This window comes from Vigna radiata, chromosome 2 (assembly GCF_000741045.1).
Source record: "Vigna radiata var. radiata cultivar VC1973A chromosome 2, Vradiata_ver6, whole genome shotgun sequence".
Lineage (NCBI taxonomy): Eukaryota > Viridiplantae > Streptophyta > Magnoliopsida > Fabales > Fabaceae > Vigna > Vigna radiata.
The window spans coordinates 8,582,370-8,597,793 of record NC_028352.1 but is presented as its reverse complement, the minus strand read 5'-3'; the positions used below and the strand labels follow the sequence as shown (position 1 = coordinate 8,597,793).

The 15,424-nt window shown below is 29.3% G+C and overlaps 1 protein-coding gene across 1 annotated transcript; it reads right to left on the bottom strand.

The window, feature by feature from the left end:
- Positions 1 to 1,651: 1,651 nt before the first annotated feature.
- LOC106754597 lies at positions 1,652 to 5,272 on the bottom strand. Its single transcript, XM_014636640.2, has 3 exons — positions 4,825 to 5,272; positions 2,214 to 2,321; positions 1,652 to 2,124 (listed from the first exon to the last, which is right to left on the bottom strand). Exons 1-3 carry the CDS (start codon positions 5,122 to 5,124, stop codon positions 1,813 to 1,815), a joined length of 720 nt encoding a protein of 239 aa, XP_014492126.1. The 5' UTR covers positions 5,125 to 5,272; the 3' UTR covers positions 1,652 to 1,812.
- Between the last annotated feature and the right edge of the window lie 10,152 nt (positions 5,273 to 15,424).

The window sequence follows — 15,424 nt, the reverse complement described above, 5'->3', positions numbered from 1 at the left end:
GGGCAATAAATATCTCTGTTAATATTATTTAACTAATTTAGATAAAAAATATCTAATGAACTTATTAAAATATGCTTATATATTTGTTGGATCAAATAAATTAGAGTTGTTTAAAAGAGGTTATCTAATCTAATCTGGTTGGGTTGATTCATCTTAATTCATTTATTAGTAAATCAGAAAAATTCGAATTTGACTCGACCCACCACGAGTTGGTAGGTAAAAAGGTTGGTTCAGTGACTTACTTAATTCCAATTTTTTAAAATAAAAAAATTATAAATTTTTTATAATTCAAATCTTAACAAATTTCACTCTTTGAAAATAGGAAACTTAAATAATTTTTTCAAACAAAAAATGATAATAAATATTTTTTTATAAAATTAATATTAAATTTTAATAAAATAAAATTAGATAAATGGATCAATTCGACTCACCACGAGTTCAACCCGCATGAGTCGGGTTTAAATGAACATAATTGAAATCTAACCCGTATAAAAAAAATACAACCTTTTCAAACCCAACTCAAACCAACCCATGATGAGTTGTCACCTATTTTGACTAGGATAAATATAACTATGTTATAATATTTATAAAATATAATTTAGTTGTACATCTCTTATATCTATTTTGTTTCTTAAAGAATTGGTTTAATATTCTTTTAATAATTATTCTTCAAAGCTTTTATTTTTTTAATATTTTACATATTATAAAATTTTCAAATTAATAAAACATTGTATCTTTTATTATATTTTTTTAAAATAAAATAATTAATAAATCATTATATCTCTTATCATATTCTTTTAAATAAAATAAATCTTTTCAAGTAATTAATAAACAATTTTATCTCTTATCATAATAAAATAAAATTTTAAATTAAATAATTAGTAGTTCNCTTTATATATATATATATATATATATATATATATAATTATTATAATTTTTCAGGTCTTTCATTATGGTTGTAAGAGAATAAAAATTAAATTAAAATTACAATTTGAGAAAGTTTAGAGAATAAAAATTCGGATAATATATTAAAGAAAACTAAAATTGTAAACTAGTTTAATAATACTGTAATGTTATTTTACTATTGTCTTTTATACTACAATTATTAAGGAACCAAAATTTCCAATGAAACAAAAAAATATATATTTGATAGATTTTTTGTGTATTTAATTTGAAAAAAGATTAGTGGAATTAAAAAAAAAAAAAACAGAGAGAGAGAGTAGAATTTGGGTTCAAATTCAAATTAAAATGCTGAAAATGTTCTTTAATAAAGTGTAGAATCTACTCTGATTTTTCTGTTAAAGAACAGTTGCGTGAATGGCTAGTGATTATTTAATTAGGTAATACATTGTATCTTTTTCTTTTCTGTCTGAATTGAGATGGAACCTTTTCTTTTCATTCTCAAGCCATTGCAGTATGTATCCTTCAATTCTTATATGCTATAACCTCTTCTCAAGCCACATTTTCAATACACAATTTCAGGTTTGGTAGTAAACTCTTTCATCAAACTAACGAAATAAATAAATTCAAATTCTGTGGTGAGTTTTTTTATATTGTCATTTGTCATGTCTTTAAAATATACCAATATACACTGATTTTAATGTTTTAAAATATATTTAAAATCTTTTTAAATAAATGCAGCCTGCAAGAATGTACAAATACTCTTCGTGTAATGCTGACATAAACCAAAAACTGGTATGCAATAAATATCAAGTAACAAATAAGAAGACAAAGAACAATATAGTCACAGAAGTTACAATACCATTCCCAAACTATTAAAACAATCCATAGGAAGAAATTTTCTTTATGTTGTTAAAAGAATTTGTTATACTGGCTGGTGAGAGAGTCCCTCAGATTTGAGTACAAGCCGTAGAGAGAGTACTGCCGCAGGTTTTCCACTTCATACCATGAATTAAGCACTGATAGATGCTTGTCTGTACCAGAAAATGCTAGCTGAATTCCTAGACTGCAATCTACTGCTCCTCCTCTGCCTTTACAAGATGATGTTCTGATACCACAATCTTGTTTGTTGAGGCAAACAAAGTTGGATTTTCCCTTGCATGAAGAGCAACCATCTCTCTTCCAGTACAAGTTCTGCAGCCTACCCTTCTGAAACTCCAGCACCTAATCAAATGAAAACTCCAACCACACCTTAGATTTTTCAATAACTAAACAGAACTCAACTCATCGTGTCCATGATCTACATCTCTTACCAGTGTGAAACTTGTCACTGTATATGTACTGTTTGCAACAAATGCAAGTGAAGACCGTGCAGCATACTTTCTTCCAGCAAATGCCACCATATATCCACCATAACTATCCTACTCATTGAGATGAAAATGAAAGTTATAAATTAGTTGTTATGATGCCACTGTTCATGCAAGTTTTATTTCAGCTTGTGGTTCTCATTTTTGCTTCCAGGGTAACAAAAGTTGGTTTAAGGGATCCCAGTGCAAGTCACCATGACTTGTGATTTTCAATTCTATGCTATCAAAGCATAAGCGTTTCAAACGGATGTTTGAGTATAGCCTCCTCCAATAACCAGGGAACTTGTATAACAATCTTGTGAATTTGAATGTTTCATGAAAAACATAAAAGCCATTTTATTATTAACTCAATTTTCAAATTCCATACAAAAATCATAATATACAATAGCAGTGTAAAAAGTTTTTACAAAGTTATCTGTTAAAATCACTATATGTGATGAGTTTGTCAACTTAGACAACAACTGTACCAAATCACAATGAAAATTCATTCCTCCCATGATTTCTAACTAGTTGTGGCCTAATTTTTTTTACACTAATAGTACATCTAATTTTTTTTTCTCTAAAAGTAGCAACCTCCTTACTTCAGATTATGCTGCCTAATTATTTGAATTTGTGGTTATTGATTTTATGTCTAAGTACATGTGAATGAGCCTAATAGTTAAGAGTAATTTGCATACTGCAATCCTAACAGTTAACAGTCATAGTTAGCTTCACTATCTTAATTTGAGTTTATGTTGAACAACGTGTTAAACAAATTTATCATGTCAAACAGAAACAGAAATACTGCCAAGTTGGCCTGACTTCAGCATATACTCGTTGAGGAGTGGTTTAATTTCAACAATGAAGATAAATACAGAAAAAAACATTAGATAATTTGGTCAGTACACTGTCTGCAATCAAGTTCAACAGTTGTACCAATAAGGGTGGCTTAACTTTAAGTTGGAGTTAAAACAAGAATAAGGGGAAATAGTTTGTAAATAGCAGATTATCGGGATATGTCTTCATAGTAATTAAGAAAAAAGCAGTAAATCCTAATCAAGTTCATTAAGGCTATTCTGTCACCGGATATTGTGCTCTACTTAAGCCACCCTCAAATATCTAATCCAACATTCAAGATGTTTATTCCTCAACATGAGAGAGTATGTTAAAGATTCCATATTGATTAGGAAAAAAGTCAAATTATAATATATAAATAAGATGCAATCTGCACTCCAAGCCAGTTTTTTGAGATCAAATTAAGCATAAACCTATTGACTAATACATAGTAAGATGTCAACACAGTAAAAATACATTATGGTTGAAACTGGCGGATGAGCACTATTCGAATCCTATTGAGGCAAAGACTAGCAAGAGAAAATATTTAATCAGCAAAGTGCAAAAACAGAAGAAAATGACATTATTGATCTAAATTCAAAGAATATAGGTAAGGTTTGCTCATTGTACCTAACTCCTTTAAGCAGGATTCAGGACAGGGCGTGCATAACATGATGGGTATTACTGCAATGGGGGTTGAATCTATATTCCCTGGCTTATGTTTACCATTTTTACCAAAGCTCTACTTGATCTCTCAGCAACATGGTATATTGTGCCATATTTGATGTTTCTATATTGGAGCAAAAGTTTCTGAAATACAAAACAATTTCTCCTCCATGTGCTACAATAATAAATAACCTCTTATATCTCATTTAAAACACTTTAAAGTTTGATTTATGACATTCAACAACCTCAATAACCTTCTTGTACAGCTTAATTTCTTCTTGCCATAACTAGAACATAAAATTAGGTTCATTGGTCATGTCAAACGAGAAAGTCGTATGACAGCTATAAAAATGTATCAAAACTTATTTCTACTTCTAACATTTTCCCAGACCAAATTCATATTTTCCAAAAGAATATCGACTGATTGTTGAACCTTCACCATGACACGAAAGATGAATTCATCGCTCACAAGAACTACAACAAACCCGAGAAGTCACCAAGTCAATATCAAATACAGAAGTGCCCCACTTGACCAACCAATGAGCAGAAGCCACAATCCCATCATCCCCATCCCATATTCTACAATGAAAATTATAACACATAAATATAAGGGATCCCTTGTCTGTACAATGGTATCATCCACCATTTCCTTTAACATTATCTTTTACCTCTATCTCTATCACACCAACTAACTAATTTTGTACAAAACTTTTATATCAATAAAATTTATCCAAATATAGTCTTCATCTAATATACATCACTGATTCGTACAACAATATCACCAAGTCGACTATTTTATCCTGAGCACTGTCATCTCTTACTCTGTTCTATATTTATGGTACAAAACGATAAATTTCTATGAATACAATCAACATATCACCTTAAAGTTCCAAACTTTTCAACACAAACAGAATCAAACATCCATATCACAGTAAGATTATAGCCCCAAAAGTCAACAACCAAGAGAAAGAAATGGATATCATCAGTTTCAATCAGCCAGAGACCCAGAAAAAAAAAACGATCAAAGAATAACACCAGATGGTGAGAAAACGAAATGAGAGGTAACACTGTTACTTACAGGGAAAAAACTAGAGGTGTTGATGGTGAGGAGAGAGATCTCATCAACCTTGGGACGAAAGAGAGCAAGCTGTGAGTTGGAGGAGGAGAGAGAAAGACGGTGGTCACAGGGAGAGAGCTGAAGGGACTGATTGAAGAAGAAAGACTCCCTGGAACTGAAGGCAATGCCAAAAGTGAAGCCATCAGATCTCTGAATCTTGGCATCAGCACAAGGCTGGTACACGTTGTTGGTGTTAGTGGCAATAACAACAGCTACTACCAGTAGCAGCAGCATCAACCACAATGCCCCTTTCGCTGCCATTGTTGTGTTTGGATTTGATGATGATGATAGTGTGGTAGGAGTTCCAAGCTTTTGTTTTCTTCTTTCCCCTCAACTTTGAATCTACTGGCTACTAACGGGGTGTAGCTGGTTTTTATCCTACTATGTAAAGTTACAAACTTTGGAGAGCTGTAAGAAGAAAAAGGTGATTAGAGTTCTAGGATGATGGCAAATTTGGTAACAAATAACAAAGTTCTTTTCTTTTTCTGAATTTTTTTTAACTTGTTCAATTTTAGATTGTTAACTTTTTTTAAGTTTAGTATATTTTCATAATATTGCAGCAAAGAATGTGTTACAAAGATAAATAAAAAGGCGGAACTAATTTATTTTTAATTGTATTTTTATTTCTCAAAATAAAATTATTTTTGTATTTTTAACTATTGATTGTATTAATCTTTGTAATTTAAAAGTTGTTGGGTTATATATATATATATATATATATATATATATATATATATATATATATATAATTCTTTTCTTAAACTTCTATGTTAGAATTAGAATTTTTCTTTATGGGATATACTTTTATGTAAAAAATTTAAGCCTTTTTTCCTAAACTGTTAAGTAATTTTTGTTTTTGTTTATTTTTAAAACTTTGATCAACTTTTATCCTTTTTCTTTTTTTAAAAAAAAAAAAGTTTTGAATGTAGTTATTAATATTTTCCTAATATGACTAATAAAATATATAGTGTTTTGCAAAATACGTGTAACATTGTTGTGATAATTATTTATTATTCATATTTATTAGATTTCTTATTTGCCTTTTAATATTTATTTTGTGTTGAAATTCATGAAAAGATAAAAGATTTGTATATAATTTGTATAAATAGATACTTGTATATTTTTTGGTTTATTTTGCAAGAAAATGGAAAATTGAAGCAGATTAAAAAGAGAAGTCATTTGCTCAAAAAGTCATCTTCACTCGTCGAGTGAGACCTTAGTAACACTAGTGTAGTTAAGAAGTCCAATGAGCTAAAAAAGCCAATGTGTCAAAAAAACTACCTTTCGTGTCCAACGAGAGGATTTTGTGGCCCAATGAGAGAACAATTTTTGGTGAACATTTTAAAGTATCAAGGGAGAAAGAAAAAGACAATTTTTGGATGTGGAAACAAATCAAACGCTCAATACACAAGTTGAGGCATTTATGGGGCTCAAGAACTCCATATTCCCCCCTCATTTTCATCATTCCAATCCATTCTTGTGTTCCGAATGTATAGGAGTAGCTAAACTCCATTTCATTGGGGTTGGATGTAATGTACCTTAACTCTTTGTAGTTATTTTTATGTATTAGAATATCTTTCATACTTCTTGTGTTCTATCCTTTTTAATCACTTGCATGATGAAATACATCTATGTTATTTTGGTGGTGTCTAATAATTGGAAAATGTTTTGGAACCTATACATGGATAGAACAATCAAGAAGCTTGGTTATACACATAAACCAAGGCTATTGGTCATTCTAGACGTATTATCTTAATGCAAATCTTGTGTTTAAATATCTAAGGGATTAATATTTTCACACAGAGATTTAGAACTTGTCTCTAAAGAATTATTGCTTCTATACTTGTGACGTGAATGCTTGAAGTCCAACCCCGATGAGTGCATAAAGTTTGGGTTATGAAGTCCAACCCCGATGAGCCTTTACCCATATCACTTTATAACTTTATATTTAGTAACTTTATATGTTTGCAATCTATTTAAATCAAACACTGTTTATATATTACTTGAACGATTTGGTACGCTTGTCAAGGAGTTAACACGTTTTGACCATGTCATTTGATTTTTTGACACTTATACACATGTCAATCATAATTTTGTTTTTTGTTATAATTAAAATAAAAAACAACATCAAACATGTATGGCCAAAACTGAGAGTCCATCTTGTTCTTCATTCACGCATGGGAAAACTTCCCATTTCTCTATTCATGCCAAACAGAAGCATCTAAGGTACAACATCTTTGGTGAACCTTCAAGTGTTGTCGTTAATAGAGAGCGTAAATGGCCAACAAAAGCAGCCAAGGTCACCATGGTTCCCCACTTTCTATTGCTCATAAACCCACACGAGTTTGTCACCCAACTCCATAGATTTATGTTTCACAATGTCTAACTCATAACATTATTATTCATTATGTTTTCCTCATCATTCTTTTTTCTTTTTTGTCTATCATCAGCCTCTCCCAACCACTACATCATCAGTGTCTATCACCATCATCTTCATAATACTCTTCATTACCCTATTTATTCCCAAGCTTAACCGCTCCATTGTCAAGATTCAATGTAATTTCAAATTCTCCACCTCTGCAAGCACAAAAAAAAAACAGATATTTCCATTCCCACATTTATATTTGCTACCCAAATAATAAATCGAGGAATATTCAATCAAATAAAGGGATGGCAATGAATATCACGACAACAATGGTTGTTAGAGGAGGTGTGTAGTGGCAACACCTATGTGCTTCTGGATCCTTGAGTGAAAGGAAAAGTCGAGGGGAAGAGGCCTTCGCCAATAATCAATTTTTGGTCCCAAGCCCTAATGTATACAACGACTCAAAAGGGCACAATGAGATAGAGACTCGAATGAGGCCTACAAAACTGGTAATAAAGCACGATGGTGAGATAAACCTTAAAGGAAATGGTTGCACCAATGTCGTTGACAACACCAATGGTGGCTAACGTTAGCGACAGTAGTGTAATAGTGGCAGTCTAATGGTTGTGACTTCGAACGATGTGGTAAGGGAGTGATGCCACTTTTGATCTAGGAAGACAAGGGATGGAGAGGGAAAAAGGTTGTAAAGGCCCCACTTTTGACGACAACCTGGGATGTTTTCGTTTAATATGAATAGAGAAAGGGGAAGTTTCCCTACACGTGAATCAAGAAGAGGGATTCCCAGTTTTTGCCATACACGTTTATTTTTTTTTTTAATTTTAATTACAATCACAAATAAAATTACAATTGACACATGTACAATGATCTATTAAAAGAATCAAATGACATGGTGGGAACGTCATTACATGTGTCTTGAGGACGGGACACGTTGTTAGCCATGTCAGAAAAAGCTAACATAATTGGTCATGGAAGACCAAATTTGGGACTTTCTAAAAGGAAAAGAATTTAAAATTAGATCAAAGTTTCGGGACAAAAACCAAAATCGCGTGATAGTTTAGAGACCAAAAACATATTTAACATTTAATACAACTATGTTGAGTTTTTTTTTTTTATTTGTGAAACAATATTGTAAATTAGTGGTTGAGTTTATATCAAAATTTAGAATAGGACAAATTAAAAATACGTGTTAAAATTTCAAAACTAAAATCATATTTAAATTATTTTTTTTTCTTTTAATTTGTTATATTTGGTTTAGCATTAAATCATATATTTTTATTTTTAAAATTAATCATTTTAATAATTCAAGTTGTAATTATATAATAAAAATGGTTAAGGTAATGCAAAAATTGAAAAATTTTGGAAATAATGATAGTATATTATGGGATTGGGGAGGCATGTAAAGGGGAAATATGTTTTTGTCATGTAACTTTTCCTTCTCTTGTGACTAAACTCTCAATTGGAGCTTTAAAGATTTCTTCTTATTTTTACTTTATAAGAATTTCAAGAAGAAGTGGAAGTTTGTTTTAACCATTCAAATTATCAATTTCATTTTATATTTGAGAATCATAACAATTGGCACTTTTATTGAGAAAGTCCATGGTTGAGAATATTCGTTTAAAAAAGATGGTTGCAAATGTCCACAAACTTCAAGAGGTTATGGCTTCTTAGTAATCTAGAGACATTGATCACATTTCTTAATTATAAAAATAGTTATAGCATCTCATGAAATCATATGACCCTTTACATATGGATTGTTTGGAGTCTACTTTGGATATCCTTACCATGTCATGTCATTTCGAACGAGTTGTTTGCCATGATTATAAATTAGAAAGTACAGGTAATGTTGTTTCCCTTCGTTTGATGAAATTAAAATTTTCTACACTTAATGGTGTTGAACCATTAAATTGGTTATTTTGTGCAAAAAAAATAAAAAATTCCCCCTCTATCACACTCCAAAACTAGAGCGATTAATTATTTTAGGCATTCATATGGAGGGGACGTTGGACCTTGGTTCCAAATATTGTAACATTCTCAAGTTATTGCAAATTGGCAAGCTCTGGCTCATGTTGTTGAAAGCCATTATGGGTCATCTCCTTTTCATTTGTCTCGTGTAATGATACTAAAATTGGTTCTGAATGAATTTGTTAACAAATACTATCATCAATTTCCAATGCTTGTTAATCGCATGGCAGACTGTTCAGAAGCATCTCTCTTGGAGTATTTTATTGGTAGGCTTATACCAGACATTAAATGAGACATTGTAGTCTAAGTTCCAACGTCATTGATGAGAGTTATGGCCTATCATATAAAGTTATATGAGACTAAGATTTGTCCTGGACATTACAACTTTGAGGTCCTTTCATATATTCCTACCCAACCAATTATGTCTTATTAGAGGTTGTTACCCACACCTTTGACTTTGAAACTTAACTTCCCAATCCCTGAGGAGAATGTTAAACAATTGTCACGAGCGAATATGCAACTCCATCAAGATCACAGGCTTTGTTACACATGTGAGGAGAAATTCATGATGTCCTGTTATTATCCCAATCGTCAATTGTTACGCCAATGATGTGATGATGACCCTTAACATGATCTGGCGAATGTTGGAGGCAATAATTATGAGGGTCCTATGTTGGAAGAAAAAGTGGGAGAATTTCATCATCTTTCCCATAATGCAATCCATGGTTCATCAGGGCCAAGAACCTTAGGTTTTTAGGAATCTATTTTGGCTCATATTGTTCAAGTGTTATTAGACAGTGGTTCTTCAAATAATTTCATTCAACCTCGTCTTGGAAAATTTTTAGGACTAACCGTGGAAGATGAACACAATTTTCAAGTCCTGTTAGGTAATGATCACTATTTAATTTGTGAAGGGAAGGTAAAACACATACCTATCTAGATTCAAGAACATACAATAAATATTTTTATCTTTTTACTTCAGTTTGCTTGAATTAAGGTGATTTTGGGAGTTTCATGGCTGGCGACACTTGGGCTACATATGACAAATTATAGTGCTCTTACTATTAAATTTTATAATGGTCCCAATTTTGTCACTTTTTATGGTGAACCTCCCATTAATGTCTTAACTTCTCAAGTCCAATATCATCACTTACACCATTTAAAGAAATATTCACACTATTTCAAAGGTTTTGTACACTTTATCATCACTCAATGGAGACCACCGTGAAGACAGTTTACTTTATCCCAAAAATAATTGTTATTTATTGAGATGAAATTAGATATTGATAAGAGGTATAATGTGAAAAAAGACAAAACTTCGGTTGATTGAACAAGGACAACAAATTGACAGGATCATTATGTCGAGTACTATAATAATACAAAAGCACTTGAGGAGAAGACTTAAAATTAAGAAGCTCACAAACTATATGAAATGCTTTGAGCACTGTCGCAACATTATAGTGAAGTTGCGTATGGGCGACATTGAACACATGTAATACCCCTATGGTCAACTCATCAAAAGGGAGTTTGGCATGAAGATTTGTGATCAAGGTCAAATACATATAAAGAAGTCTCGAAGGTACCCTTCTTGGGCATGACATACATTACCTACCAACCTTACTCAATTAAGAGATACACTATCGTCTGGACAACCCCCTTTAAGACTTGGAATTCATTGATAAAGCTACGACCTAAAGATAACCATTTGTGTTGATATAAATACGTTTGTACACTATTGTTAACCTATTCATACATAGTACGCAGAGGAACACCCTCTAAAATCTTGTCCACCTAGGTAGTCTCAACACTACTAGAACTACTACATGACACAATAGAAGACACCCTTGAACGCTCTAGATGGGCATATCGACCAAAATGATAAAACCAGATGAAGACAAAGACGAAGACATACTTGACACATATACAAAAGCAACTTGAAATTCTTCGATTATCAGGAAAAAAGGTCATCTTAAGCACAAAAAAAAACTATTTATAGATGTGAGGGGGACAATCAACCATTGCCAACCCAAGCCCCAAGTGTCAGATCAACTTAGATCCAAGTGTGGGCATTAATCGACTCTCCTTTTTACTAGTGAAAAGTGAAATGTCCCATCATTGTTGGGCCAAGCCAGATGAAACTCTAGTTTGAACTTCTTCATCCCTTGTGTAGTCATTGAGGCTGGAAGTTACTATACTGATATGGCCCAGGAGAACCCAAGACACCAAGATATGAGAATTTTTCTTCCATGACCATCACCATAGACTCTCAGCCAAAATGTCTCGCCCCCAAAGGATTAGTGTATTAAAGGACCAAGGAGGGGAACACCTAGGCCAACATGTCAGCGGAGAAGGAGATATCCTCATACATCCACGTAAGTAATATTACTTTAAGCATAAACTATAACAAAATGACAACGAATTAAAGGTAATTAATTGGGTTATGAAATCCTAAAATGATATAAACCTAGAGTTATCAAAATGGGTCACAACTCGCGGATTAACCCGGCCCACCACGGGTTCGGCCGGGTTAGGTTTGAAAAAATTGGTCAGATTTCAACCCGACTCATTTAAACTTGACTCATGCGGGTTGAACCTGTGGTGGGTTAGGTTGGTCCACCAACCCACCTACCTAATTTTATTTTATTAAAATTTAATTTTAATTTTATAAAAAAATATTTTTTATTGTTTTTCATTGAAAAAATTATTTAAGTTCCTTATTTCAATACTAATTAAACATCCCATGTTGGGAGTGAATTTTGAGAATGAAATTTGTTTAGATTTGAATTATAAAAAGTTTGTAATATTTTAAAAAAAAAATGTAATTAAGTGAGCTACTGAGCCAACCTGTTTACCCACCACAACCGAGTTCGAAATTTTTTGACTCGCTAATAAATAAGTCAAGTTGAATTGACTCACTAAATGATAAACTCGTAATGGATCAAACCGGATCGAGTCAAATAGTATGTTTTAACATTACTATATAAACCCATGAATCGTAAACCAAAAAAGATTTAACCCATGCAAATACTATAAATAATCATTATGCACGATACATCTCAATATATTCATCTATTGTCATACTCCTATTTAGGAGAATATCTTTGCAAACTTATGACCAACTAATTATTTTTGTTGACTTCGTGACCAAGTAATTTTATATATATAAATATTACATAACTATTAATTAATATGTATATGTATATTGATAATTAATAATAAAAGAAAGACAAAAAGTTAATGTATACAGTAATTTCGCATAATAAATACTAATATTTTTATTTTAATACAATAAAAGGATATTAGTACAGAAATTTAATTTTTATCAATGTTGTTTGAATATAATTTTTATCTTTAGAAATTATGTGTATATTTATCAAATAAAAATTAACGTTAATAGTCTTTTATTAGTAGTTTTTCATTATATTGAAAATAAAATATATTATTATTTTTTGTACTAAATGTATTAATTACCCTAAAATAATTAGAGAATATTGTCTTATAATTAGGAACAAAGAGACTACTTAATTTAAATTAAAAACGATATGAAATAATTGGGGAAGGGGTGAAAAAGAAAAAGGCAGGAGAAGAGGTGTAAGAACTAAGGAAGAATATAGAATTTCAAATAAGAATAAAAAGAAAAGTCTTAAGAGAAAAACTATTGAAAAATGAATGATATTTTCAAACAAATTAGTTAATTTATTTTTATTTTTTTTTAAAAAAAGAATAGGATAGTAATCTTTAAAAGGTATAATAATTAAAATTTAGATATAGAAATATACTATCGATTTTTCGATATTCAATCTAATTAAAATAATATCTCATTGGTGATTATTTTTATATATTAATTTGTTAAAGTTAGCTTGAAAGTGGCTTAAAGTTTCTTAAAAGAAAAAGTCGTAAAAATTTCCAAAACTAATATGTTAAACATTTGATAAAAACTAATTAATAAAACAGCTTCAGATTGTAAAAGGGTAAATTAAACCATGATCAACAATTGAATCAAATATTAACATTTTTTAAATGTATTTTTGTTTAGATTTCTATTTTGATTTCTGTAAATATTTAAACTAAAACGTAAAATGTATTTATGAAAGGTTAAAATATTTGGTCCATTCGATAAGTATAAAGTAATTTGTGTTTATATAACTTTATCTAACAAGTAAAATATTTATAATATTTGTTTAGATATTTTAATACTTATTTTATATGTAGAAATTGTTTGCGTATTCATTCTTTCAAAAGGAACATGAAGTGTCATCATATAAACTTAATATTCTTAATATTTTAAGCAATCTTGGGTCATTTTTTTTTGTGAATAAGAATATTTTTGTGTTAAATAAGATCTTTATATTATTTAATATATGTATTAGAATATTATCTCAGTTTTAGTTAGCAACCCGTGATCTAAATCACATAATTTGTTTAACAAAATAATTTAATCATAAGTGATTGGATTTAAAGAATAATCAATTTATATTCAAGAGCAACTGTGTTTTAAAAAATAAATATTTTGGTAGAAATGACTCTATTAAAAATAATACTTAGATTTAACGAAAAATATACGTGTTAAGATAATATTTATATTAGATATAAGAGGTTGAGTCAAAATAATAATTACCTTGTATTCCATCATAACGTTTTAATGAAATCTTAATCAAATTAATCAATAATTAAATGTAGTTTGGATTTATCGAATGAATCAACATTTTTTTTTACAAATCTATATATTTTTTATCATCTTTACGTTACATGTTATTAATATATGTTATTGATGACAAATTAAAAAAATTAAATCAAATACATATTATCTCCTTTTGGAATTAAACTTTGTCTCCTTCAAATTTATCACATAAAACTTTGTAAAATTGTTAAAAAATTCTTAAATAAAAAATTCGCTTATCCCTTTTAATATTTTTAGTTTCTTTTTCACAAATTTTAATTGTTTTTATATAAATAATTGTTATATATATATATATATATATATATATATATATATATATATATATATATATATATATATATATATATATATATATATAAACTTCTACATATGGTACTCAGAAATAAAATTTTCAATAATTTATATGCATAAACATCTCAAACTTATCTTAATATTTACTCAAATATTAAGATTACGTAGTTATAAGTTTTAATAATTATAAATTAATTTAATTTTTAAATATTTTACAGTCAATTTTGTATACACATTAAGATTCAAATAATATTTGTATAAAAATCTCTTGATAGTTTAAAATAGTTAACATTTTTTTAATAAAAAGGCATTCTATTAAAAATAAATAATTAAAACAAAAACAAATATAACATTACATCAAATCATTAAAAATTTGTAACTGAAAAAAATTTCTGAAATGTAATTAACTTTCATATTTCTATTTTCTTTTGAAAATAAAATAACTTAACATGAATAAATTATTTTGAAACAGTAAATTAACATCCTAGTAAAATAAGTTAAACATTATTACAAAACTACAAATCACAAAGAAAAAACACTTCTATCAACATTTGGTTTACAACACAATTAAAAAATACTTTAGCAAATTCACATTCACTTAACTTTTTTATGCAAATGTTTACTTTTTATTATAATGATAAAAAGTAACAACTTTTTATTATATATTCTTATAATTATAAAATTAAATGTTAATATTTATATTATAAATTTAAAAAATGATCAAATTAAAAGAAATAGTTAAATTTTAAAAATTTAAATATTATGTTAATAAAATAATTAATTTAAATTTTTAAAATAAATTATTTAAAAAATAAAATTATAAAGTAAATGTAAGAATATATATATATATATATATATATATATATATATCTGACCCTCCTTTGCTTAAAAAGTTATGGTATTACAAGTTTGACTGAATTAAATAAAAAATAAAAAAAAATATTTTTAAAGAATATAACATCAGAAAAAGAAATAGAACCCTCCTGCATTTCCTAGAGCTTACGGGGAAGGATCTAGAACAAAATTCCAAATCAAACACACATTCATATCCAATGGTTCAAATCTTCAACTTCACCTAAACAAGCAAACAAAAAATTCTAGACTCTTCTACTCTGGGACCCATGCCACAAACACCCCTATCGCAGCCGTCCATTTATCACTCTTCACTGAATCTCCACCACAAAAAATAGAGACAAAAATAAAGAAGAATTTTAATATAAATATAAATATTCAACTCTAGA

What these genes read in the sequence shown, in the direction of transcription:
- LOC106754597 (XM_014636640.2), bottom strand. Translation starts at nt 5,124, where the DNA reads ATGGCAGCGAAAGGGGCATTGTGGTTGATGCTGCTGCTACTGGTAGTA. An exon ending in ACACCTCTAGTTTTTTCCCT is followed by an intron (nt 2,322 to 4,824) that starts GTAAGTAACAGT and finishes CTCAATGAGTAG; the next exon opens with GATAGTTATGGTGGATATAT. An exon ending in CAGTGACAAGTTTCACACTG is followed by an intron (nt 2,125 to 2,213) that starts GTAAGAGATGTA and finishes TCATTTGATTAG; the next exon opens with GTGCTGGAGTTTCAGAAGGG.